Source organism: Ochotona princeps, chromosome 15, assembly GCF_030435755.1.
Source record: "Ochotona princeps isolate mOchPri1 chromosome 15, mOchPri1.hap1, whole genome shotgun sequence".
Lineage (NCBI taxonomy): Eukaryota > Metazoa > Chordata > Mammalia > Lagomorpha > Ochotonidae > Ochotona > Ochotona princeps.
The window spans coordinates 9,946,811-9,971,483 of NC_080846.1; the positions used below are offsets into that span (position 1 = coordinate 9,946,811).

Consider the following 24,673-nt stretch of genomic DNA (forward strand, 5'->3'; position numbering starts at 1 on the left):
CCAACTCTGACTTTAAAAAGCATGAAAAGCAATGATGTTTTTGTATTTGTATAGATTGTTGATTATTGTATTGGCATTTGCATTGATTGTTGATTGTAAAAGGTTGACTGTGATCCTGGTTGTCCAACTCATGAATGTACCTGGAAATCGTCTCTGGGAAGTGGTTGGGACTTAGTTCGGAGTACATAGTGTGTAATGTCTTGTTTGGAGGGCACTTGACTGGGAGAGACTAATATCCATTGGAATAAGATGGAGAGTTCTCCATCCATACCTGGAAACAACTGGGTAGAGGAGTTCTGGACAGCTGCGAAAAGCCCATGATGTGCCTGCTTGTGTGGTTGGTGGTCTCCTTAAACTGAACTTTGGAATGCAGGGGCATGACCCTGTGATTGGCATGATTTATGATTGGGAAATGTGATCCTTTGGGCATGGGATAAGTTCCCAAGGTATCCCATCCTCCTGGCCAGGGACTGGTCTGTTTGTAGACTCCTGAGCTCATTCTGCTAAGCTGGCCTGCCCTGTTTGTTGGATGGCAAATTCCAGGTAGGAAGCAGTGTAACCAGGCAGAGGTTTTCCATCAAGAGCCTTTCCTGTGTATCTGATCCAATGAGAGTCACAGAATCCAGGGTGTATTGGCAGCTGGGCTAAGGATACGTGTGAGACTTGGCATATTCAACAAAGTGTGAATGTAGTAGGGGAAAATTCAGCATTCTATCCATTGACTGGGTCTGGAGCAATGATTTCATCTCTAAGTCTTGGCTTCCTTAACTGGAAATGATAGTGGAACAAACTCATGTGGTTGCTGAGATTACCCATGCTCATGTGTGCAAGGCGCTGTGCCGGACATATGGTAGAGTGGAGAAGCTGTTCCATAGAGGTGAAAGTTATAATGTGGAACTTCGTGGAGGGTGGCATGAAAGTTGGGTAAGAGGTCTGCAGCCAGCTCCATCCGTTACAGGTCTTAAGTCCAGCTATAAGTCCTGGGAGGGGTTTTCCAGCTGTCATGGGGTTTCATGAGTTCCTGGAATTCTCAACCAGGCCAGGCAGTTGGAATTTCAAGCAGGCAATTGACAGGGGGGAATGGCTACTTACAGGCTCTGCCTCTCCTTGTACCTGCACCAGGTTGGGAATGGAGGAAAACAAGGGCAGCTACATCAAGGCCTCAACCTGGGCATTCTTGAGCTACCCACAGACGTTGATCCAGATTCAGCGGAACAAAGACCCAGGCAGCAGTCAGGGGTGAAGTTAAGGCTGGACTAGTAAAGGGAGGGGAAGCTAAAGCCCTCCTGCCCATGGTAAAGACCAGGAGCTATAGAAATGGTTCAACACAGGCCTGGAGTTGGGACAGGCACAACAGGCTATCAGGACTCCCCAGTGTTTATAACCCACAGGACACAAGAAGTCATGAGACAGCAGGTGTGTGATAGAAATAAAACCAATTTACTGTTTAGAATAAAGGACACACTATAAAAAGTGAACATTATGCAACATTATAAGACAATATACATTCACGGAATATAAAATTCATAAATAACATGGAGGAAAACTGTAAACAGCGCTACAAAATTTAGCAACAAATACATTCCTTCCAAACAGGGTTTTCTCTGGTTGGTTTCTCTCCATCACTTCTGGGTTTCAGGACAGTAGATTGGCCAAAAAGAATGGTGGGAGATTAGAACAGTCAAGGACGACTTTATCCCAAAGCAGGAACCATTTCCTAAGTTCTTCTCCTCTTATCTCCAAAGAGCCAACGTGGAAGTTAGTTGTTAATATCCACTGCCTCTGTACCTCCCTATTTTGTTTTGGCTTTTGCCTTTAGATTGTTTGATGTTTCTAAAAATAAAAAAAAATCTCCGGTCAGATATTTAGCTAACCAGGAACCACACACATGGATGCCATCTTGGCATCATCCACATTGTCAATTGTCTTACACAAGGCAAAGAGGAAGGGATGGGATAGGAAAGGGTATTGTCTCACAGGGGGGTCAAAGGATCTCTTAGACAGTTGTTGCAACCAGTTACTTAATTTCCAGGGTCTGTGGCATCAACAAGGATGCTTGTGGGCTGCACATGGCAGGTCTGGAATTGGGCAAGCATGATGGACAGAAGTCCGTAGTGCTGTAACTTTCCATGTCCAGATGGCAGTGCTCACTTAGAGGCAAGAACTTGGACCTGGGATGACCTTGATTGGCTGGTAGGCAGAATAGATGTCCAGAGGAAGGGGCAAGAACTTGAAACCCCAGCTCCCATGGACCCTGGAGTTTTAGGGGAAATCATGGCTTTCCATTTTGCTGGGGAAAGGGGACTAGGGGATTGGGAGTGAGGCAAGCTCTCCAGGGCCACTTGACCTGAAGCAAGCACACAAAGGTATTTGCTGCATTTTTCTGTCTCCTTCCTATTCCAAGAGTCATTTTGATAAGCAGGGACTGCAAGAATCTCAGTCTGATTCCCTCTCATCCCGCCGGTTTGCCAGTCTAGCTGCCTGCCCAGTAGAAGTGTTCTACCCTCCATTCCACTGTAGAATTTGATTCAGGAAAATGGTGGCATGTGGGTTTCATTGTTTTTTTGTTTTCTCTTAAACACAATGTACACATATTACAGCCTACACATGACACAAGATTTAGCAAAATAACACGTTCACAATATGATTGAAATACAGAAGTGTCTTCTCAGCTACATAAATGACTTTAAATTATACAGTAAGTGAACAGGTGAAATAAACAAAGCTATAGCTTATAGAAAGCTCAAAAACCGCCCTCTGACAACATCGCTTTGCAAAAGACCTTTCTTTGCCCAGGATCTCCCTGACCAGGGAGCCTAGCAGATGGGGCTGTGGGTCCTCCATTTGAGAGCTTCAGGCGCCCCCTGCTTAGGCCTTACCCCAGGTCCCTTGATGTGACAGTGGGGGTGATCACAGTAGGGACTACAGGATTGAGCCCAACCAGGTGCCTCACGTGGGAGATGCTGGTGTCCACTTGCAGGAGGGCACTTGTGTGGGTTGGGTCAGACTTTAGGGTGGAAGCACAGACAAAGTCTAGGGATTCCCCCTTAAAAAAAATCACGTCTAATGACCAATTGACACTGGTTCCCCCCTGGCGAGGGTTGGGATTCCCATTTCTACCCTGCTAACTGGCATCAACACAAGGGGAAGTGTACAGGGTGAAAAAAAATCAATCCCAAGGAAATCCAACACCTGCACCAGTCTTCCCAGTGTGAGTTTCAGCCAAGCACCCTGTCTGGGCGTGTGTGTGTGTGTGTGTGTGTACGCACACAAGACACTACAACCTGTTGTCTACTTTTATTTGCTCCTGTTTCCATTGGCAGCTGTTTCCTAAAGTGGAATGACCTGAAGATACAAATGCTAAGAGGATAATCGCAATCTGAAGAGAGAAACAGAGAGCAATCATGTTAAATGTCCCCCATCCTACCATCCCCACCTCTGTAAAATACACATTATCACCTAAGCTTGGCATCTTACTTTCAACACTAAAACTTAAAATAATCTTATTTCATAGTTGAATTTATATTATAGTTTTATTTCAAAGAACACAACAAAAGCCCTCTACAGCTGCTTGGAAGAGTCAGCCTTCCCAGGTGACTCCCCCAAGTCTAAGTTCCTAAGGTCAGACCTCAGGAGGTGGCATCTTCCCCCCAGTGAGCTGGGGCAGGGCAGCGGGCAGCCATCGAGCCACTCTACAGCTCTCGCTCCTGTACCCAGGCCTCCAGCCCACACTCTCAGAAAGGAAAGCCCCAAATGTGAAGCAGAAGAGCAGAGGTCAGAGGACCCCAGGAATTGGGGCAAAATGGGTGTTCATTTTTTTTAAGTCAACTCGGAATGTCATGATTTCCTTCCCACAGGCAACAATGAGATCAAACTATTGGTGTGTTCAACAGCTTTGAACAGAATTCTGTGTCCTATAAAAAAATTAGCTTATGTCCCTTATGGGTATATATGCCAAGATGTGTATATGAACACATCCCCTAGGTGAGCTCAATGCTACTTTGGAAAGTATTCTCTACCCCAAACTACTGGGCTATAACTGTGGCTAATGTGTGGTTTTTCTCCAATTCATATGAAGGCACGTGCCCAGCCATGGTCACCCAAGAGATTTCCAAGAGGAACTCTTGTGGCAGGTGGCGAGGGCAAAGCCATTTCTCTCCGGCTTTCCACTCGATCCCTTGTAAGAGGCTGGAGCACTACCTCCTGACCTCAGTCAGATGCTTAAGTCTTCAATTGGAAAAGTGCTATTATTCAGGCCTGACTTCTTGCTTCAGACTCAAACATCTGGTCAACCCAAGCATCGCCAGGCAGGGGGCAGTTGTGTGTATGTCTGTGTGTCTGCGTCCTCTCTCCCTTTCTCGAAGTCTCTTCCTGCCCTCCCTTGCTCATTCACTCATGAGCTCTTATGTGCAGACAGACACAGGTTGGAACATGTAGGAGCATGTCCTTGGTGTGTAAAGTCTTCCACACACTTCAACCCTGTCTGATCCTAAAACAGGTGCCTTCCTTCCAGAAACTTCTTTGTGTCCTTTGTCTGCAGGGGTGGAGGGGAAGGGCACGGGGCAGGGAGAAAAAGGAGACAGTGGGAGATGGTGAGGTGGGGAAAGAAAGAAGAGGAGTAGGGATTACAATGCCCAAATGGGATAGTTTTTCAATTTTTGTTTTCCTAAAAAAATATAGATTATATTATCAAGAAGAAGAGGCATATGCTGGCATGGTACCAGAAATTCCCAGGTGGATGTGGGTGAGGTCGAAACCTAAAAGAAGAGATAGGGTAGAGCCAGGAGACGAGTTCCAAAATCGATCCCATACGACAGTATAGATTTGTCTTTTAAGTGTTCCAAGTGCTAAATTTGCAAGAAAGCAGGCACTAATTTCGTTGTCATCATCCGGGAAGAGTTAGTGTCTGAGGGCAGCTCAGCGGGAAGGGAGGGATGTGAGGTGAGGCGGGGCCTGGTGCTCAGGGGTCGGTGGCGTTGATGATACTTTTGTCTGGGGGGGCCCAGCCTCGGTACCAGCTGCAGTATCCACCCTTCTGCCGGATGCAGGTGTAGTGTTTGGACTGATAGCCGGGGTAGCCGAAGTTGGAGAGCATGTCGGTCCAGAGGCATTCGTTCTTGGAGGTCACGAAGCAGGGCAGGTAGTAGCAGGACTTGATCTGCAATTAGATCATAGCCAGACATTGAAGGGATGCTGCCATTGTGGCCTCCGGGCACATCAGCCCCTCAGGGAGGATGGGCATATCCCTCACACCAGCTTCTGCTTACTGAATACCTGCTGTGTAGCCAGCATTCTGCCTCTAGGTTATTCCCCTTGAACTCATCAGTTTTATCTCTCCCTTCTTGCAGAAGGAGAAAGACGGTGTCTAGAGAGGTTAAGTTACTTCCTCCAAGTCCCATAGCCCATGAGCAGTGGAATTCAATATGGGAGAGTCTTGCCCTCTCAACTGACAGGGAGAGGTTGGGGAAAGCATCTCAGCATACACTCTGGGGGCCCAGTTGCCCTGGGTTGGAGAGCAGCTTCAGTGAGCTGTGTGACCCAGGGCATGTTCTAGCTGGTCTCTTTCTTCATCTGGGAAATATAGGGATCCCCTCGCCACAAGGAAACCCAGGCAGACCCGCCTTGAAGCTCAGCTACCTCCCACCGCAGCAAAGCTGTGCTCTGCACCACTGCTCAGGCACAAGGGGTTGGGACTGGCCCAAGAGCAGTCTGAACACCATCTGGCCTCAGCAGTGCCGGACCAGCTTCCCTCTTAGTGGGGGGAGCCCAAGGAACAGCCCCACTGGGGACTGTGTGACAGGACCTGCAGGCCTAAGGGTCCTGTCCCTGCTACAGCCCCCAGTCACCAGGAGAGGTTTAAGGCCCTCGTGCCTGGCATCTAGAAATAACAGTATGAGGCATTCTTCCCCCCAACTTTCTTCACCGTCCAGCCAGACCTGCTTGGATCCGGCTCTTTGCCCTAACCATCACACAAGACCTTCCCAACATAGCAACTAGCTCAAACCAATAGCTCCTCCCCTCTTCCCACCCCACCTCCTCTCCCACCAAGCTTACCTTGCAGTTACAGCCCAGGTGGTAGCGATAGTTCAGCCCCTTGCGCTGGGAGAGAGTGAGCTGGTCCCACCTCTCCACAAAGTTGCACAGCCCTGTGTACATCTTGCCATCATAGACGCGGCCTGTGGTAAGGAGGAAGAGGATGGGGGAAGTCGTTTCATCCAAGGGCCCAGCCAGAGGGAAAGAATTCCGCTGGCCAGCCATGTGTCCAGGAGGGGGTGGTGCTGTGCTAGGGACTATGCAGCTCACAGGAGTTTATTTCATCATCCTTAGCATCATATGTAAGGTGGACTGCAGCCCCCTTTTCCTGATCACAATAGTGGAGGTCAGGGAGTTCAGGTGATGTGGCAATGGTCCCCAGCCCAGCCTCCCACACTTAGCTCTGGGCAGGCAAGAGGGGCCCATCACTGGCTAATTCCTCCCAGTTGACTATGCAATGACTGGTATCTTGCAGGACCCTGGGCACCTTGGCCAAGCTTGGCCGGGGACCTTGGCCTCAGTGCTGGAGCTGGCTGATTCTTACCTGTCAGCAGGTACTGGTACTTGTTGACCTCCAACTTCAGGCCACAGAGACTTTCGGAAGCTTCTGTGTAGATGTACTGCACTTGGGGCATCTTGCTAAAGCCTCGGTACATCTGTGGACAGAAGGATCTTCATGAAGGGGAGGGTCTAGGCTACAGCACTTGGCTTCAAGGCCTCTGATTGCCCTTGTTGTCTACCAACTGGACGGCTGCCCATCTGTACCCCCTCCCCCACAGGGGCCCGGTTGGAGCCTTCCAGGAGAACCTTCCTAGGCCGCTCCCGCTCCCTTCCACTTGCCTGGTGTCACTGCTCCAGCTACACATTCCTTGATTCCACATCCAAGCAAAGTGACATGCAGATGGCTCCTTGTGAGTCTCGGCCAGAGTTTTCAGAGCACAGCTAGCTGACATTCATGCCACACCTATGCCCAGTACATGAAAGCCTTTCCCTCAGATTCCCCTTATCATCCCATTTTACAGAGAACTCAGTACAAAGGCAGAGTTCAGCCAGCTAAAGTGGAGCTTGTGCAAGGGGTTTCCTCCATGATTTTCTTCTGAGGGTCTTTGAAACTCAGATGGTGTATACAGGGCATACATACAGAAATCCTAGTTTTTCAAGAAGCTGCTTTAAGCTGTCACATTGAACCAGCTGAAATTGTTATGGCTAAACAGGGTCAAGTGTCAGCCATCTAATGCAGTGACTGTCAACTGAAGGTAATGTTCTGGAACATTCAGCAACATCTGAAGACATTTACAGGCTGTTCTACCTGCCATTGGATAGAGGGTAGAGATGTTGCTAAGATCTTACAATGTACAGGGCAGCCCCCAGAGCAAAGTAAAACCTGGCCCCCAGAGGCCAAGAGTACCCCAGTGGGGAAACCACGCTCCAGCATTAACCCATGTCATCCTCATGATAATTAGGGACCATCATGAGGAACACCAGGCATGGGCAGGCCAAAAGATTTGTCCAAGGCCACACAGGCAATCAGGGCAGAGCTTTCGCCACCCTCCTGTGTTGGCTGCTCCTCTGGGTGACTCCTGGCCCAGGGTCTCTCAAGCAGTCAGTGCCATCTCCATAGATGCTGCTGCTTCCTTGTCTTTCTCAGCAGGTGCTCAAGTGCCTGGAGGGAACCCAACAGAGACTAACTCCACTCTGGGAGTGCAGGAGTGTCACACAGGCTGGGGCAGTGGTGTTAAGGGTGTGAGCCAGCAGGAGCAAGCTGGGGTGGTCTCTGGGCCTGTCCCAAAACCTGACAATGGGACAGTGTTTCTCTGCTTTCATCCCTGACATGCGTGATGAATTTGCTTGTGGTCATTAATACACAGTCAGACAGCACCTCCTGGGTGGTGTCTCATCTGCAGGCCTCCCGTTCAGCCCAGCAGGCTTTTTTTTTCTTTCTCTGTCTTCCCAGTGAAGGAAACCTTTCACATCACAAAGCCACCCAATTTTCCTGCCTGGGAGCCTCTGCCTGAAGTGCGAGGCACACTGTTCACATGGACTCAAACTCCTCTATGTCTTTCCCAGCCCCACTACCTCCCTGAGGAAGCACAGCCAAGAACCAAGAAGGCCCCCCCCATGTCCATCCAGGTGGGCCAAGTCCCACTGCCTACTTGCTCGATGAGGTACAAGGCATTGTGGGCTTGAACCACACCACAAGCATGACCTTCACACATGCTTCTGAGCCAAGCAACATCCCATTTTTGATGTGGCTGAAGTTCTGGCTAAGTAAGGGTTCCACTGAGCTGGGTCAGCTCATTCTACACTCGTCTTCACCCTTGAGCAATGCTTAGTCTCCTGGATGAGACACAGCCCTATTAGGGTCAGATACTTGAATCACTCTAAGAATACAAAGAGGCAGAACCAGTTGGACATCCCTGCTGCCTTTTTGTATTTCACACTGCTTCTAGCACTTGAGCAGAGAGCCTGGATTTTGATACATCACTAATGACCAGGTCCTGTCAACCCAGGGTCACATCTAGAAATAACATGGTCAGGCAGGTTTTACTCATTGATTTTTCTTTGTGGCAATCCTTTCTCCGTCTCAACATTGATCCTCAAAGTGTCCCTGAAGTTGCAGCCATAGATGGAGACATTGGTTTGCCAGGTCTAGGAGCAGTGTGAAAGGATCATGGCATTAAAGTTGATAGTATGCTGGGGGCCGACGTTCAGTCACCTAATCCAGTGCCAGGAGCTCAAGCCAAAAGAAAACTCAGTCCTTCCTTCCTGGTCTTTCTCATGGAGCATCCTGCTCTGCTCTATGGGCACGACCTTGAGCCCCTGTTTAAATTCATTCTAAAGTCAGATTCCAGAATTTCAGTATTCCTATGCCATCTGTTAGCCCCTTGGTACATACATTCCTTAACCTCTTCAGGCTTCAATTTCTTCACCTGAAAAATGGGATAGAGTATTTGTTTTAGCAAATGGTTCTGGGAGAATGAAGTGACATAGGAGGGGCCTGAGCACACAACATTCAGTAGAAGTCAGTTGAACTAACAACCCTCCTGCGACTCCTAAGGGCAGAGGGAAGCGCCTGGTCCTGTATTTCCTAGGGTTGTGTTTTCCCAATTTCATCTCTCAGCCAAAGTAGCTGAAGCTCATTCTGGTCATAAGCAGGTCTTTCCCAGCTGTACCCCACAGGCCTGAGAGTCCTTCAGAAGTATCAAAGGTGCCAAGAAATTAGCATCCCTTGGGGTCGGGGAGGACAAGTCACAGAAGAAAGCAGTTTTGGAGTCTGAGGACATTTGCATATTTCTCATGAAGTGCCTGGCCTTGGCTCTGTGTGGACAGCAAGGTGGGCCATGTCAGGTGTTTCTGGCACACCTGCTAGGACCAGCAGGGCTCTGGAGGCTGCTGAACAGCATGGACTCACAGAAGCCCACACATCAGGCTCACTACAGAGGTTTGCAGACATTAGGAATCTGCCTGAGACACCAAGTACATGGCCTGGCCAGTCTAGCCTGGGAGCCACAATAGCCTAAAATGGGATGCGGAGAGCAACTCTGCTTGGGCTGGAGATAAGAGAGACTGCCCCCTGCTATTGCTGACTTGTCAGATAAGCCACTGAAGAAGAGAGTCCCTGAGGGCCTAGTGGACCTGGCCTGGCCATACAAAGCACATGACCAATAGGTGTCCACGGAAATGTTCCCAGAATCAGCTGGGACATGAAGTCCTCTGTGTGCTGTCTGTCCCCTGCAGCCCACTCCAGAGCAGGCTCCCTCTTCACAAACAACAGCTCCTGGCCAAGCAACCACTTTTCCATGGTCCCAGTGGGAGATAAGGCCCCTGCACATAATAGCTGCTGCTTCTGGAAACTTCTGTACATGCACGACAGCCCAGGACCCGAGTCCCCACTCCATTCCAGTAAGCTGTCATGACATTTGAATGGCCCAGGCCCCCTCACCCATACTGCATAGGTTGCTGGCTATTCAGGTATGCCCCAAGAGGCAGATCCAGGGCTAGCAGCTGTGCTGGACAGGGAGCAGCCTGCTTTTTATCAGGGGTCAGACAGGCATATCAGGTCATACATTCTCTGAGCAGCCCTGGTCCTACTTGCAGGGAGCCCTTGCTTCCCCGGCTGCCTCTCCGGGGTACTCTTGATCTTGCAAGAACAAAGCCAGCCAGGGAGCAGTGCCAAAACTCCTGCAAGCTAGCTTCTCTGGCCTCCCCACTTCCCTCCTACAAAGCTGTTTCTGGCATGCCCTTTCCAGGATGTTGTGCGTCAGACATTACATGATCGGATGGCAAACCAGCACATGCAAACCACCCACTTTGTGTCCCCTGGCAAAAGTACAGTGGGGTGGGAGCACCCCCAAAATGACAGCCTGCTCCTTGGCTATCACCTTGGTGTTTTTGGTTTGCCATACCCTTAAGCCATATGGTTTTGACTATTTATCTTATAACCTTGCACATCTCAGCCACTTCACCTATAAACTTCAGGATCTCTCCCATAGATCTTCCATGGAACTCTCATTCACTAGGCTGGCATGATCTATGCCAAGGCTTGATAGAATGTCTGGCACCAGGAAATCCTCAGTCAGTGTTAACTTGCTAGGAACCTTTAATCCAGGCTAATAATTACCTTTGCATCCCCAGCTTGGAGCACTGTACTCAGCACTGGGGACAGAGGGAGGGGTGCAGGAAGCAGGGGTGGCAGGATGGAGGAAGGCGCTTCAACTCTTGCTCCTAGCTGTACCTTCTCAGACTTGCAGGCTGGTACCTACAGGCCAGTGGAACCCAGCAACCTCTCTGGGCAAAACAGCACTGACCAGTTCTAGGGATCCTGATCCCATGCTGATAGGAAGCCTTAAAGGGCCTGAGGGACCAAAGTCCAGGATTGAGAGGGACTGCTGAGGCCTCCGATTTGTCTTCCCACATGACTATGCATCAATCATCGTCCCTCTGAGACTTTGGCAGAAGTGAAAGGAAGAACTTGTGTCACGCCCAACAGCCTGACACCCCACACCCAGGGGAATGGGATGCCTGGGTCCCCCAGCCTGGGATGGGTGGTGTGCTCTGAAGCCGGTGGTCTGCTACCAGCAATAAGCAGGGAATGGGATACACTCACTACCCTGGTCTCTGGGCCCTGGACGTAGCGGAACCTAAGGCAGCTGCGTCTAGCCACTTGGCTCGCAGCTCCGTGACAGCCACAGAGTGTCCTACACCAAGGCCGCTGGTGAATGCATTTCATGCTAACAGGCTTTGGCACTGCCTCCCCAGCTGCCAGAGGTTGCACAGGGCAGTCCAGAGGATTGTTGTTGCTCTTGCTGGCTTCCCCACCTCCGCCCACTCTTCTCTCCCCAGGGCTGTCTGAAGACATAAGCTGGTCTCATGACCCAGCTTAGGCAGCCAAGGGCAACTGGCCAGGGCTGACTCTGGACATTACATAACCAGGAGGCTGTGGATGTTTCCAAAAGGGAATCCAAAGCAACAGGTTCCATGAATTAGCACATCCAGCCCATCAGGCCTCAGGACACAGAGCACAGGAACCACACAGCCTGGAGGGCCCACCTGGGAGCAGCCTGCTGCCCCCACTCAACTCTCCTGGGGCATCAGAGTCACTGTCTCCAGGGAGTTCCCAGGCCCAGGTGTCCTCTCCCTACCACTGCCCATTAAGTGAGTAAGTACCCACTGAGGCCTTTGTGCAGGCCAAGTCCCATATTGCTTGCTTGGGATGCAAATGGGAGCAAGGAATCAAAGGGTTGTAGTCCCCTTGGGCTGGTGCTTAGCAGGCATGCAGTTCCCCCAAGGTATGTTCCATATCTTCCCAATGAGTGCCTCAGCTCCCAGCCCAGAGTTCCACGCATAAGGAGGTGCTTACAACAGCAGAGCGATGGATCAGGTGCTGATTCCCTCAAGGTTCTGAGGCCCGCCTTCTCCATGTTGGAGCAAACACAAGTGCACCCTTCCAGGGAGCTTCCAGCAGCTCCCTCTTAGCAGCCCAGGGCACTGAGAATGTCTGGGCCAGAAGGACTTTAAAGGCACTGCAGCCAATCCTTCCCTCTTTCCAGGGGGCAAAATTGAGGCCCAGGGAAAGGGGGACAGGCTGAGGTTGAGGAGCTGATGATAGAACATGAGAACACAGCATTGTCAGTACAGGTGCACTTCTTATCACAGACATCATGATTCTGCCAGGAAGACGCTCAGGAGCATCACTCACTCATGGGGAGGGGAGGGGAGCAGAGCAAGGGAAGGAGAGCAAGGGGGAGGCAGCTCCGAGGGCCAGCACAGGTTCCACAGGAAGAGCTGAGGGGACACAGATGGGTCACATCCTCACAGTCTGCCTGAGACCCATGGGCAATGCTGAGTCCCAGGATGAGCTCAGAAGAGCCCAGGGAGAGACCCTGAAAACCATCTGCTGGCTGGCTGCAGCACTCAGCCTTCCGACAGGTACCTCCAAGACACAGTTCCTGCACAGGCTCTGTAACAGCTACCACTCCCTCCCCAAAGGCGGGGGCATCAGACACCAAACAGACGCCTACACCAGTTCCAACCCACTTTGCCTCTTCCTGGCCAAAGCCCAGAAGCCCTCCTGGAGTTAGACCGAGATGGCCACTTACCTTCATCTGCTTGACAGTGTAGACCAGCGTGCCAAAGGGTCCTTCCTTCACCAGCTTCTTCCCCACCACCTTGGCCCGGATCACTGCAGAGAGAGAGAGGAAGACAGAGATGGTGAAAGGAGCACACAGCAGGGTGGCATCAGGGGTGGGCATGCCTAGCTCCCTGCTGGTGGTCAGGGTTTGCACTTTTACTTCTGCACCTACTGGACTAGATGACGATGTAAGACTGAGAATTCATAGACACACCAGGTGCGAGGGAGATGCAGAGCCAAGTGCATTGGTGTTTGAGTTGCACATTCGTTCACGATCACCTGCCTTGGCGAGGTAGGCATCATTTACCCCCATCCTAGGGGAAGAGACAGTCTTGACTCTATGACTTACCGTAGTCCAAAAGCCAATTCCCTGTTAGAACCTCTTGTTCATGTGCCAAGGCCATGGCCCCCCAAACCTATATTCTTGCCAAGGCTCTTCTTCTGCCCGTAACATGTCAATGATATGCATGGGATATGACCCAGCCCTCAATCCCCCCACCACATACACCCAGCACTCTATCTGGCCCCAAGCACTCAGTGTTTAAATAACAGGGGATGCACCTGCTCTAGCTCACTGAGGATGCAGTGGAAGAAGTGATGGGCAACGGGGTTTGTGGGCTGAAGCCAGCAGCTGCAGTCCCAGCCTTGCTACTGTGACCACAGGCAAGCAACTGACCCCCTATTCCTCTTCTCTAAAACCGGACTTGTGAGGATACCACTGTCCTGAACTGAAAGACTAAAGAGATGTCATTAATATCATCAGCTCTACCTCTGGTCCAACCAAAGATGGAATGAGCTGACCACAGAAGGACTGTTGCAAACAGCTCCTGTTTATTGCACACCTACTATGTGTAGTACTACATTTCACTTATGTATTCCTTGCTGCTGCCTTCCAGGGACAGAGTTCATGTTCGCAGGAAAAATGAAGGAAACAGAGAAGTGAAGCCGTGTGTGTCCTGTGGCAGCTTGGTTCTCTCATCTCTCCAGAGGGCATAACTCTGTCTGCATGAGAGAGTCAGAATGGGATTAGACCAAAGAGCTTGTGCCATGTCTTACTGTGAGATCTGGAAGGGAGGACTTTTCTCTGTAAGTGCAAGTCAGCAGTGGGTAAGAAAAAGCCCCAGTGTGGGCAGGTTAGAGGCGGGAATGCATCCCACGCAGGACACAGCTGAGGATGTGGGCACGGATGAGGGCATTTTACCAGGCTATGTCTTCTCTTCCTACTTTATCTAAAGTTGAAGAGGCATCTTCAGGGTTTGGAAAACTGGCACCTCCATCAGCTCAGTCCCCTAACAGCAAAACCTAGCAATTCAAAAAGGGGCTCCAGCCCAGGGCCAGAGGCACTGAGGTGGAAATGGAGTGAGTTTGCTTGGAAGGCACTAAGGATTACCTGCATGTGGGATTCTGTCTGCTCCAAGATCCAATCACTTCTCCCTATCTGAGCCCAGATAAAAGGAAGTATCCTGTAAGTGCGTGTTAAAACATTCACACCCAGCATGTTCACACAATCTACTCAGACCCAAGCCTGTCCTGCAGACTCCGTCATCCTCCCCTCTTGGGATGCCCCATGATATTTCTCAGTCCTGCGCCTCCCAGCTCTTACAGAGAAACATCTTCATGGAGCCACCAGGCCCCCACCCTCCTTGGCCTTTGGCCTGTTCTTCCTCAAGTGAACTTGCAATCCTGCCCTGCAAGGAACCGTGAGGTCCAAACTCACTGCCCCTCCAGACCTTCCTTGCCACGAATGGCGGAATATGGAGGCCACAGTCAAAGCTGGAAGCTAAGCTCAGGAGGCGGCGAGGGGCCTCTTTGCAAGTCTTCTACACCAACAAGGGGTTGGCACGACACCAACCAATCTCCCTCCTGCTCCTGCAGTCACCCCTGGGTCTGGCTTCACAGCAGCCTCCTGGGCAGCCAGCCAGCCAGCCATCCTCTCAGAGATCTTCCCACCCCCCTGGGGGTCGGGGAGGGGAGAGTGGCACTGTTTCCTCTCCCCAAACCCCACAGGCAGATTCTAACAGATCAACTGCTGAGCTCTCTGCCCACCTGCCTGGGCTCGACTATTGCTTCTGCCTGATGATTTGGCCTCACCTCCTGCTGCTTTGTGAACATTGCAGGTGAATGAGGGAGGGGCTCTTGGCCCCAGCGGGGAAGGATTCCTTCACATAGCAACATCTGCCCCTTGCTGGTTGCACTGTGACCCGATTTGGACCTCGCGTGTCCTATAGACATGCCCCACGAAGCAGGATACTTCGGGAGGCTTCTGCACATACAGTCAGCCAACTCCTTCCTAACCCAAAAACAGCCTGAGCTTGGATCCTTTTCCACCGAGGACCGTGTAGTGAGAATAGAGTACACTTGCATGGCTGGGAAGCCACACTGCAGTTTGAGCCCCACCAGCTCTCTTTTGCCAGATGCTGATCTCTGCCTTCCAAGGGATGTTTTCTTCTTAGAACAGCCACAAGACATAGCACGGAAGAGCCAGCCCTGATGCTTTGTTACCTTTGGGGAGTCACTAAACCTCTCTGAGTCTTAGATGCCCCATCAAAGTAAGAATGATAATGCTGTGTCAAGTGGTTGCAGAGGTGAAACCCAAGCAGTGAGCTCCATGTGCGGGGCCCCTCCCAAGTCCAGGAGTTTGCTCTCATTGCTCCTAGCATAAAGCCACCATACCAGGAAGAGCCACAACTCCCACTGCTATTCATCCATCCTAGAGCATGGTCCAGTGTCTGCTATACATTCTAAGTTAAGGCCTGGCCTACCTTCCTCTCCCTAGGATGAGACGCAAGGCAAGCTTGAAATATCCCAGTCCCACAAAATGTCAGGCAACAGAGAGGACGCGCCCAGAAGGAGGGTATTGTCTGTTTTGTGGCAGATTATACCTACTCCATCAAAGGTGCGTGGCATGTTCCATTGCGTAAACCGAGAGGGGCTGACTGAGACCAGCCCAACAAGAAGATGTGTGTGCCCCTGCGCTCAAGACAGCAGTAGGATGGTGCAGCAGAGAGGCCACAAGCATGTTTTCCTTACCAAAGCCAAACTTGTCTTTGCTACGTTTCTGAAGCATTCTGTTCCACAAGATGGAGCTGTGACGTCCTCCCCAAGTGAAGCTCCCGATCAACCCCGAGGCCACCTGTTTGGCTCTGCTCCTGCCCTCACATGGGTGTTATTTTGTACTTTCCTGTTTGGCAGCAAGGGTGTGCCAGAGGCACTTAGGCTGGCCCAGGGATCACGGGGAGCAAGGAAAGTGGCCACAGGTCCTGGCTCTCCAACAACAACAACAGGAGACGAACTTTGCAGCTTTGGTACTGGCAGCAGGGTCAGCCCTTCCCTGTACCCTAACGGGGCCGGGCTGGACACAGTTTTTCTTTATTCTTGTTCACACTTGGGAACGATTTCCCCAGCAGCTGAGCCACCAAGGGCGTGGACAGGGTTGGCATCTGCGGAACATCGACCTGGCTGCTGCAGGGGATGGCAGCAAGAAACAGACATCCTGTTTCCTGCTGCCATGGGTTGCAGTCTAGCAGCGAAAACCAAGGTTTACAAGTTTAGAGGACAGATGCCCAAGGTGCAGAAGTGCCAGGCAGCAGAAGGGGAGGGATGAGGCTCAGGATCCGTCTTCACCGCTGAACCTCCTTACCCCTGGGAGCTTCTCCTGCAGAGGGCCCGTAAGCTTTTGGGTGTGTGCTGGTGAAAAGCAGTACGAGCTTCAAGAGCCAAGGAGTGAATAGTGATTTAAGTTAAAAGTAGCCAGGGAAGGACTGACCAGGACATGTGTTTATGTAGCTGGCACACAGTTCTGTAAATACAGAATACACCGGAGGATCGATAGGACTTATTCTAAATATCTCTGGGGGAAAATGAATAAGTTTGCCAAAGCAAGGCAAATAAAGCCCACCCCTTGGAGAAATGTCCCTGGCTGCTGCCTCACCCCGCTTTTGTGGTATGCAGTCACGCCTGCAGACTTGGCCAGCTGGGGCATTAGCTTCCCTCCCCATCCTGGGCTCTCCCAAGGCCCTTGACATTTCCCTGCACCTGTGCCGCCCAAACAGCACATGTTTTGAATGAAAATGCTGCCAACAAACAGGATTGTGCCTCCAGTCCCCTCCCTGGTGCGGCCCCACCAGCTGCACATCTGCTGTTCATCAGCCTGGAGTTGCCCCTGCCGGCCTCTCTCCTTCCATCCCCCAGCCAACCATCACCAACCTTTTCTACCCTAGTCTAATGCTGAGGCATTCTTCCTGGTAGGTAGGTTAGGTGATGGAGCACAATATGCCAGTTAGACTGGCTCAGGGAATCAAGGATGCATTCTTTGAATTTGCTCACACCCTCTCCAGATACCAGATTCTCTCCAGTGAGTATACATACACACATACACACCCATCCACCCCTTTCTATCCTTTCTGAAAGCCCTGTAGAATGTCTCAGGAAAGGACAGTTAGGGGAAGTAACGCACACTTGCCTGGCAGGTAAGTCACCATTTGCACCCAGCCCAGTGAAGGGGCTGACCTTGCACCAGGCATCCAGCAAGTCATATTCAGGCCAACAAAAGCCTGAACTTGCTTAGCTTGTGGAACTTGGGTGTAGGGGAAGAGAAGATTCTAGAAGTGTCAGAGCAATGCTGACCCCATGAAAACTTAACATGAAAAAGGACAGATCCTGGGAATAAGCTCTTCTTCTGGCACCTTCACAAGATGGATCTGCTCTAAGGCCAGAGAGCCCACAGCAAAGACAGGAAGTAAGTGACCCTAGAGGGAGGCTGGCCCAGAGTGTGTTAATTCCCTCTTCCCATCCACCTCGCAGCCTTACGGCCTGTTCAGAGACCACATGGCTTCACTATCGGCTCCTTTGCATTTTGTGTCCCTGGAGGAGAGGGAAAGGAACTAGAAAACACTGAGCCCAGCGAGCCCTCTGCTGTTCTGGGCATCGTATGTTGTCCCCCTTGGATCCTCACATAGCCTTACAAGGTGGCTGTCCCCATGGCCTCACTCAGGAAGTGAGGATCAGGTACCCTGTGTGCAGCTGTTTTTGGGTACCAGTGGGAAAAAAATTTTGGCAATGGGGTGTTCCCCCAGGGAAGCAGACTGCCTCTAGACTTTTTTACATGGGACTTTGTGCAGCTTGCACAAGAGTTCACCATTCACTGCACTCCCCACACCACTGTCAGCCCTGCCAAAGCTCCATTCCTTTCACCCCCACAGCTTTCCCAGGGTCTGTCAGTCTCTGTCTGTCTGTCTCTCTCTCTCTCTGTCTCTCACATACACACACATATCATCTGATCAGTACTAGTACCCACAATCACCAGTGCAACTGGACATCCTCCAGGTTGGACCCACCAGAAGGAGGGAAGTAACCTTAGGAACTGCAGACCATACGACCCCTCAGGTTTCTCCCCATCCAGAGGGTCATAAGACTGATGGATTAGCTGAACTAATGGCCCGTGCCATGCAGCCTGTAAGCTTGCTTGGGTTACGGATTTGTAGGCTCTTAGGTCCTCTTCCAGGGTCTGCTGTCTCTTTAGGGACACTTGATGATGCCCATGTGGGAGGCAGCGGTGGTACAAGTTAAAGATGGAGGGAAGTGGCCAGAGGAGTTTTCCCTAACTGGATCTCTCACACAGCCCTGAGCTCCCCCAAGGGGGAAAAAAATCCTTGCCAATGACTCAGGAGATAAGAGTTCAGCTCAAGAACCCCCTAGAGGAGTGGCCATGGCACAGTGAGACAAACCACTGGCAGAGCTCAGGGGGAACCTGGATAAAGTCTCTGGTCTAGTGCCATGAACTTGGCCATCACTTCCCATCCAAGCATAATTAATTATAGGTGATCACCCATCTTGGGATGGCCCGGGTTCCCTTCCCCAACCCCACCAAAGCCACCCAGGACCTTCCTATAACTCAGTCTGGTGCGTGTTGGGTTCTTAGACCTACTTATATGCAGCTGTGCAGTTGACCACTCCTATATTTTTTCTGCAATCAAACCTAGAGCCCCTGAGTCCTCCACGCATGTGTCTAAGAGTACACATTTACACCTTGACATCTAAAATGACATTTCATTCTCAGCACATTCCATGTTGAGCTCCTGACAATGGACCTCACCCACCCTGGGCCTCCCGCCACCATTCTCAACTCAGGAGATGCCAATCTGGTTGTCTCTTGGGCCCTCCCCTTCCCAACCCCTGTAGTCTCTCAACCCCCTTACTGTTTACCATCTGACTGCTAATATAAGGTGCCATACCCATGGAGGGTGGCTTAAAAAAAAAGATAAGCAACTCCTAAGTAATCTCTGGAAAACCACCAAGCCTGTGCGAGCCTTACTTGATCCAAGGTTAATCAATTTCTAGGGTCTGACAAACATCTGGTCAACAGTCCTTTATTGCATCTCGTGCCCAGCCCACAGGGACGCTGAGCTGCACAAGGCCTCTAGGAACTCAGGGGCCAGAGTCCCGAAAAGTGGGCAGTGCAGTGAGGTGTGACATGCACAGCTCCAGAGAGCAAGGAGCCAAAGGACATGAAAGGAGAGGAGGCTGGTCAGGGCAGGGGCATGAGCAAAGCTCCTAAGGGTGGCATCGGCTCTGGGCCTTAGCCCATCCAGTTTGCTGCCTGTATAGGCAGAGGAAGCACAAGTTTGGATCAGATCCAGCTGTGGGGAGAGCACAGAAATCGAGAGAGAGGAACGGGGTGGGGGAAAGGTGGAGCCACAGCCTGGATCTCAGCAAAGCTAGGGCCAGTTGCCAGCCTTCTCCAGGAAGATGTCCCCTCCCCCACTCCCCAAAACAGGCTCTTCCTACCCTGGTCCCCACGGGGCCCTTCTCTTGTCAGCTTCCAAGACCCGTTTTGTTGATGGCAAAGCCAAGGCCAGACATTAAAACATGCTCCCCATCAAGATAAGGAATCTCCAGTTCAAAGCCTGTCCCTGACTAACTCTTTCCGTTAAGTAAAAATATGAATCTTGGTTTTATTTAAGCAGGTCTTTTGGCAAGCAGTGAACGCCTGCGGCTAAAAATAAACACACACACACACACACACACACACACACACACACACTCGCTCTCCAAAAATTCTGGAAAGCTACAAATCACTGCAACCCAAAGTTTCCATCTCATGGAAAGTTATTAAAACCCAAAGGATATTAAAACTTCACAGCTGGCCCAGTGGCTGCTGTTCCTCAGAGCTTCTTTCTGCATTGGGGTCCCCCTACCCCATTCCAGGCATGACTCTCCTGGGCCTCATGGCAAGGGAAGGCAGGCCCATGCAGACTCCTGGCCCTGCTCACCTTGTACCCAGGGAGGATTTCTGCCCCAACAGGCCAGGAAGCTCTTGGGGGCCACCCTGATGTCTGTTGCATATGAAAGGAAGGAACCATAGAGGGCGGCAGGAGAGCAGAGACTCCCGAAACTTGCAGTTGCCTGGAACTTGGAGGTGATCCAAAAGCACCCAAGGAAACCTCCCTCCCACGCCTGCTTTCTTGTCCTAAGGAATGACCTCAATTGTTTTCAACTACTAAACACAGAACTTAATAGTTACCACTAGGCAAACACTTGGGAGGGGAGGGGAGGAGGTAAGGCATCCTCCTATCTGATCTAAGAACTTTGAAAATCAAGCACCCTCACCTTCCCCTTGGAGCCACTGGCTGAGCCCAGGACAGGGCACAGGCGTCAAGGCCGGCTGGATCCTGGCCCCGGGCTGACTCCTGTGGGGTGCACAGACTCCACCTGGCCTGCACCTTGTGCATTTATGATCTGGCTTTTCTAAGGGGCAATGAGGGTGGCCAAAAATGTCTGCCAAAGCTTGCTGAGGACCCCCGAGGCTTTGACTCTGCTAAGAGTGGTTAGGTGGGCAATGCCTGAGCCCCAAAGACAGAAAGTGGAAGAGGCACTTCTCCCTAAGCCCCCCACATTCTCCTAAAAACAGAGGTCTCCTCAACCCCACCCCCTTCCATGGCTTGTTAGCACCTACAACAACATTCTCAACATCTCAGCAACTCCAACCCTGGGATCCTGCTGCTCAAGTCCCACCAGCCCCCTAATCTCACTTTACCAACCAGTGATGCCCTTGGCCTTGGAGAAAAGGACTCCCTACTTAAGCATCTGCCCACACACTTCTTCCCCCAGGACCCACTAGGCTGATATGTCACCTCTTCCAGGAAGTCTGCCTTCCCCTGGCCAAGCTAGTCCACCTCCCTGGCTTTTGGCAGGCATTCTTCTATAATGATCAACCGTCCTTGGGTATTCATTAACACTGCTGATTAAAAGATAATAGGGACCCCCTGGGACCCCAATCTCTGACATTCACATCCTAGCCTACACCTGGCATACAGTCCCTAGGAAGTAGTAGGAGTACCCCCTCCCCCATCACACAAATGCTTGTTGAATGAATGAAACTATGAAAGAGAACAAAAGATTGAACAGTCGAGGAACATGGGGTAGTCTCATGTTTAGCCACTTGCAGCAAAGGCTCAAGAGGCCCAGCTTCTACAAACACTCCAAGAAAAAGGAAGCAGTTAAAAAAAAATAAATAAAGCAATCTATTTCCAAATATTGAAGATTCACCGCCCAAGAATGGCCAGTCCCAGGACCCTGTTACAGCAGGTCCCTGCCATCTCTCAGGGATTCTGAGGAAGGGCCACCCCCTACCTCACCAACAGGTGAGAAGACAAGGACCCAGTAGCCTAGAGGCTCTTCCTTTACAACCTGCTGCTGGCTCTGTGGGACCCTGGGTCCCAGCGGTCCTCTTCTCCCACCTTTCCCTGGGATCTAGAGAAAGCGGCTCAGGCCCTATTCCCTGTCCCTCTGCCACAGCGTTTTGTGGTGGTCTCATTTGGATTTTTGAGTAAACACTCTTCTTGCTTGCTCCTGGATTTCTTTGGAGGTTTTTGAGGATGTGCTGTGTCTCAGCCAGTTCAGGAAGCAGCAGATAGGCAAGGTCCCTTCCCTTTGAGAAGCTCGTTCCTCTGGTGAGATGAAAAGGCAGGTGGCTGGGGCCATAATACAGGAAGCCAGGCCGCAGGTGCTGTGGCCATGTGCTGGAGGGAGACATCGGGTGCAGCAGGAACTAGGGCAATCACCAGAGGAGTCTGCGGCTGGGGGGCTGGGGGGCATGCAGAGAAAAGTGGTAGGGGAAGAGGAGGCTAAGACCAGGAGACTGGAAAGTCCTACCCACTAAGGTGACAGGAAACTGAGTGGGACAAAGGCACAGGGAGCCTTGACCACAGAGGCAGTGGGGATGCCTGGCTGGGTCTTCCTGTACCATCAGGTACTGCCTTTTCTCACTTCTCTCCCCATAAAACTGTCCATCACTTGGGCTCAGAGACGCAGGCCTCTGTGCCCATAGGATTGGCCAGAGTCATGCCCTTGCAGTCTATTGACAAGCCCCCAGGCCTCAAGGAACCCAGGAGACAAATCTGGCTGCAGCCGGCCCCACCTCACAGCAGCCGTACCTTTTTCCTCATCTAAACACTAGGTACCCTCACTGCCCTCCTTGGGTTTTCAGGGTTGGCCCAGTGCACAGAGCCCTAGCAAAACCCTGAGCTCGGTACACACTGGCCTCCAGCAAACCCAAGCCCACAAAGGGATCTGAGACATCCACTTGCTCATGACCACCCAAGTATACCCAGTAAGGCAAGGTGGAGGAAGGGATGCTGGTGCTGGGACCGCTCCCCAGCCCCCAAGCCCCAGCGCTCCTGCCCCTTCCTGGGGGCCCTGGGAAACTTCATCCCACACAAGTGGCCACCAGAATAGCAGCCTGGTCTTCAACCACAGCCCCTTTGAAGCAGTGCCCAGGAAAATACCGTGCCCTGCAACGGTTCTCAGAGCTGAGGAGAGCTTTCGGGTTGGGTCAAGCTGCGGGACCAGCATGGCTGGCAACATCTCAGCAGCCCTCTGTGGCGTTTGATTTTTCTCCTAATTGGGATTGTTTTTGCAGGGAGCACCAGAGACCACAGGATTGGTCTAGCATCCAGATGGCTGCTGCTCAGCAGCGGGATTGCCCCACCCCCATCACACCCCCATCCGCACACCAGCCCTTGCAGAGGCAGCCTATGGAGACAGACATGGTTCCCTGGGTGCACTGGGGAGGGCCGGGAGACGCAGTTGTGGCTTGGGCAAGCAGGATTGGTATGGCAAATTCTGGGACAACCCTGGTACTTCCATATGTTACCCTAACAGCCTAGGCTGTAACCCAACCTTTGATTTCCACAGGTGCAACCAGGACCCCTATGGGTTCCAAGTGCACATGACTCAAACAGGACCACTCACGAGTAGGTGGCCCCTGCCCTGGTTGAGCTAGATACACCACCCTCCCCTGCCTCCAGTAGCTGACAACCATGGTATCCACATCCTGAGCACTCCAGTGGAAATGGGCAAGGAGAAAACCAAGCCCAGATGCTAGGTGTTCAAGCTCCAAGACAGCTTATCAGAAACAACTAACTCTAAAATGGAGAGAAGAACCAAGAACACCCCTCAGCCCCCAACTCCTCCCTCAAAAAAAAAGTAGGTAAAGAATTCAAACTGCTGACCCCTTTGGTCAAGCTGGGTAATAACAGATTTACAAAGACAACCCCTGCACCTGTGCTGGCCTGGCAGCGTGATGGAGTAATGACCTCACTGAGAAAAAAAAAAAAGACTTCCTACCCTTATAAATGCCTCCTCTGTGCAGCCCCGTGCCTGCACCTCTCATTCTATTCCCATTTCTTGAGTGCCTACTACGTGCCAAGCCCTGATAAGTGGTAGACAATGATGAACACAGACCCAAAGTGTAGCTCATCCTAAAACTAGACTTACAAGATGTGCAGCAGTAGTACCACCACTGCATACAGAAAGAAACACTCAGGGTGGTTAAGAAGCTTGGGAGAGGTGGTAAAGCCAACGTGGAATTCAAATACACCCAATAGCAAGGCTCCTCCTCCTGGCGCTCATCATGTCACAAGCCTGATCTTGAAGCCAACAGGCCGAATGCATCAGAAATGCAGAGGGGAGGGCGACTTCCTAAGGCCAAATACTCAAAGATTTGAACAAGCCCGAGTTGGTGAGAGCTGTCGAATGGGGTCCACTTCCCAGAAAATCCTTGTGATGTCTAAGACTCTCATCTAGCAGGAGTCAAGTCACTTACAAGTTGGCTGGGCCGAGAGGCTTTCAAGGCAAGCAAGGACACTCAGGCAGGCAAGCAAAGGGTGGCTGGGCCAGAAGACAGAGGCTTTAGAATTCACTTTTCTGAACACTTGATCTTTAACCTTAGCCTAATTCTGCCTGGTTTCAAGGTCCCGGGGGCTTTGTAGGCATCGCATTTCCCTTCAGAGGACTGCCTCTTACTTCCCTTTGCCTTGCAGCTCCAATTCATACTTCACATTTCTACTCAAAGGACCCTTCCCTGCAGAAAGGCCTCCCTGGCCACCTCCCCATCAAACCAGAACAGGAACCCTCTTGGAGGGTTTCAGTCTTTTCATGTATGTCTGTGCAGTTATTTGAATAATGTCTCTTGCCCTGCGGGAACACATTAAGTTATGCTGGGACCATGTCTTGTTTCCCCATTGCATCCCCAGCCTTTCACACGATTCCTGAAACAGAGCAAGTGCTCACAGTTATTGGGTGAGATAAGATAGCGTTCCTGTCTTGGCACATCCTGACTGCTCCCACGTTTGTCCCTCTATCTTTATTGTGTCCTGCAGAGGGCCAGCTGCAACCTTCCATGACCAGTTCCATGGCCATGAACAAGAAAGCATTAGGTTTTGATTATGGGAGGAAGAGGGGGATGGCCCAGGACGTGCAAATACCAAGGGTGCAGCCTGGTCTGCCAGAACTCACCTGGTCAAGGGCCTGTGAAGACCCTGGCTGGAGAGAACAGAAGAGGTGGTCCCTAGCTTCAGCCTGAGCTGGGCAGATGTTAAATTCCCTAGGTGATAGGAGCTGGAACGGAGGCTTTCCCTGTCCTGCCCCACAAATCGTGGAGCCAGCAGCAACCACATCTCCCGCCACTTGCTCCCCCAACTGCCTGGTTATGGAACTCGTGCCTGATGA

At 51.4% G+C, this 24,673-nt stretch overlaps 2 protein-coding genes across 2 annotated transcripts in view; one reads left to right on the plus strand and one right to left on the minus strand.

Annotated features, from left to right (window-relative positions):
- The window catches only part of SYN3 (synapsin III), a 392,583-nt gene that overhangs the window by 129,919 nt on the left and 237,991 nt on the right, over positions 1-24,673 (plus strand). The window lies entirely within an intron of this gene.
- TIMP3 (TIMP metallopeptidase inhibitor 3) overlaps positions 1,418-24,673 on the minus strand; it is a 49,471-nt gene continuing 26,215 nt past the window's right edge. Inside the window, exons 2-5 of the mRNA XM_004589564.3 lie at positions 12,633-12,715; positions 6,578-6,689; positions 6,055-6,176; positions 1,418-5,158 (exon numbers count right to left, since the gene is read on the minus strand). Of these exons, the coding sequence (XP_004589621.1) occupies positions 4,961-5,158; positions 6,055-6,176; positions 6,578-6,689; positions 12,633-12,715 (515 nt within the window). The 3' untranslated portion in view covers positions 1,418-4,960. The remainder of the gene's footprint in view (positions 5,159-6,054; positions 6,177-6,577; positions 6,690-12,632; positions 12,716-24,673) is intronic.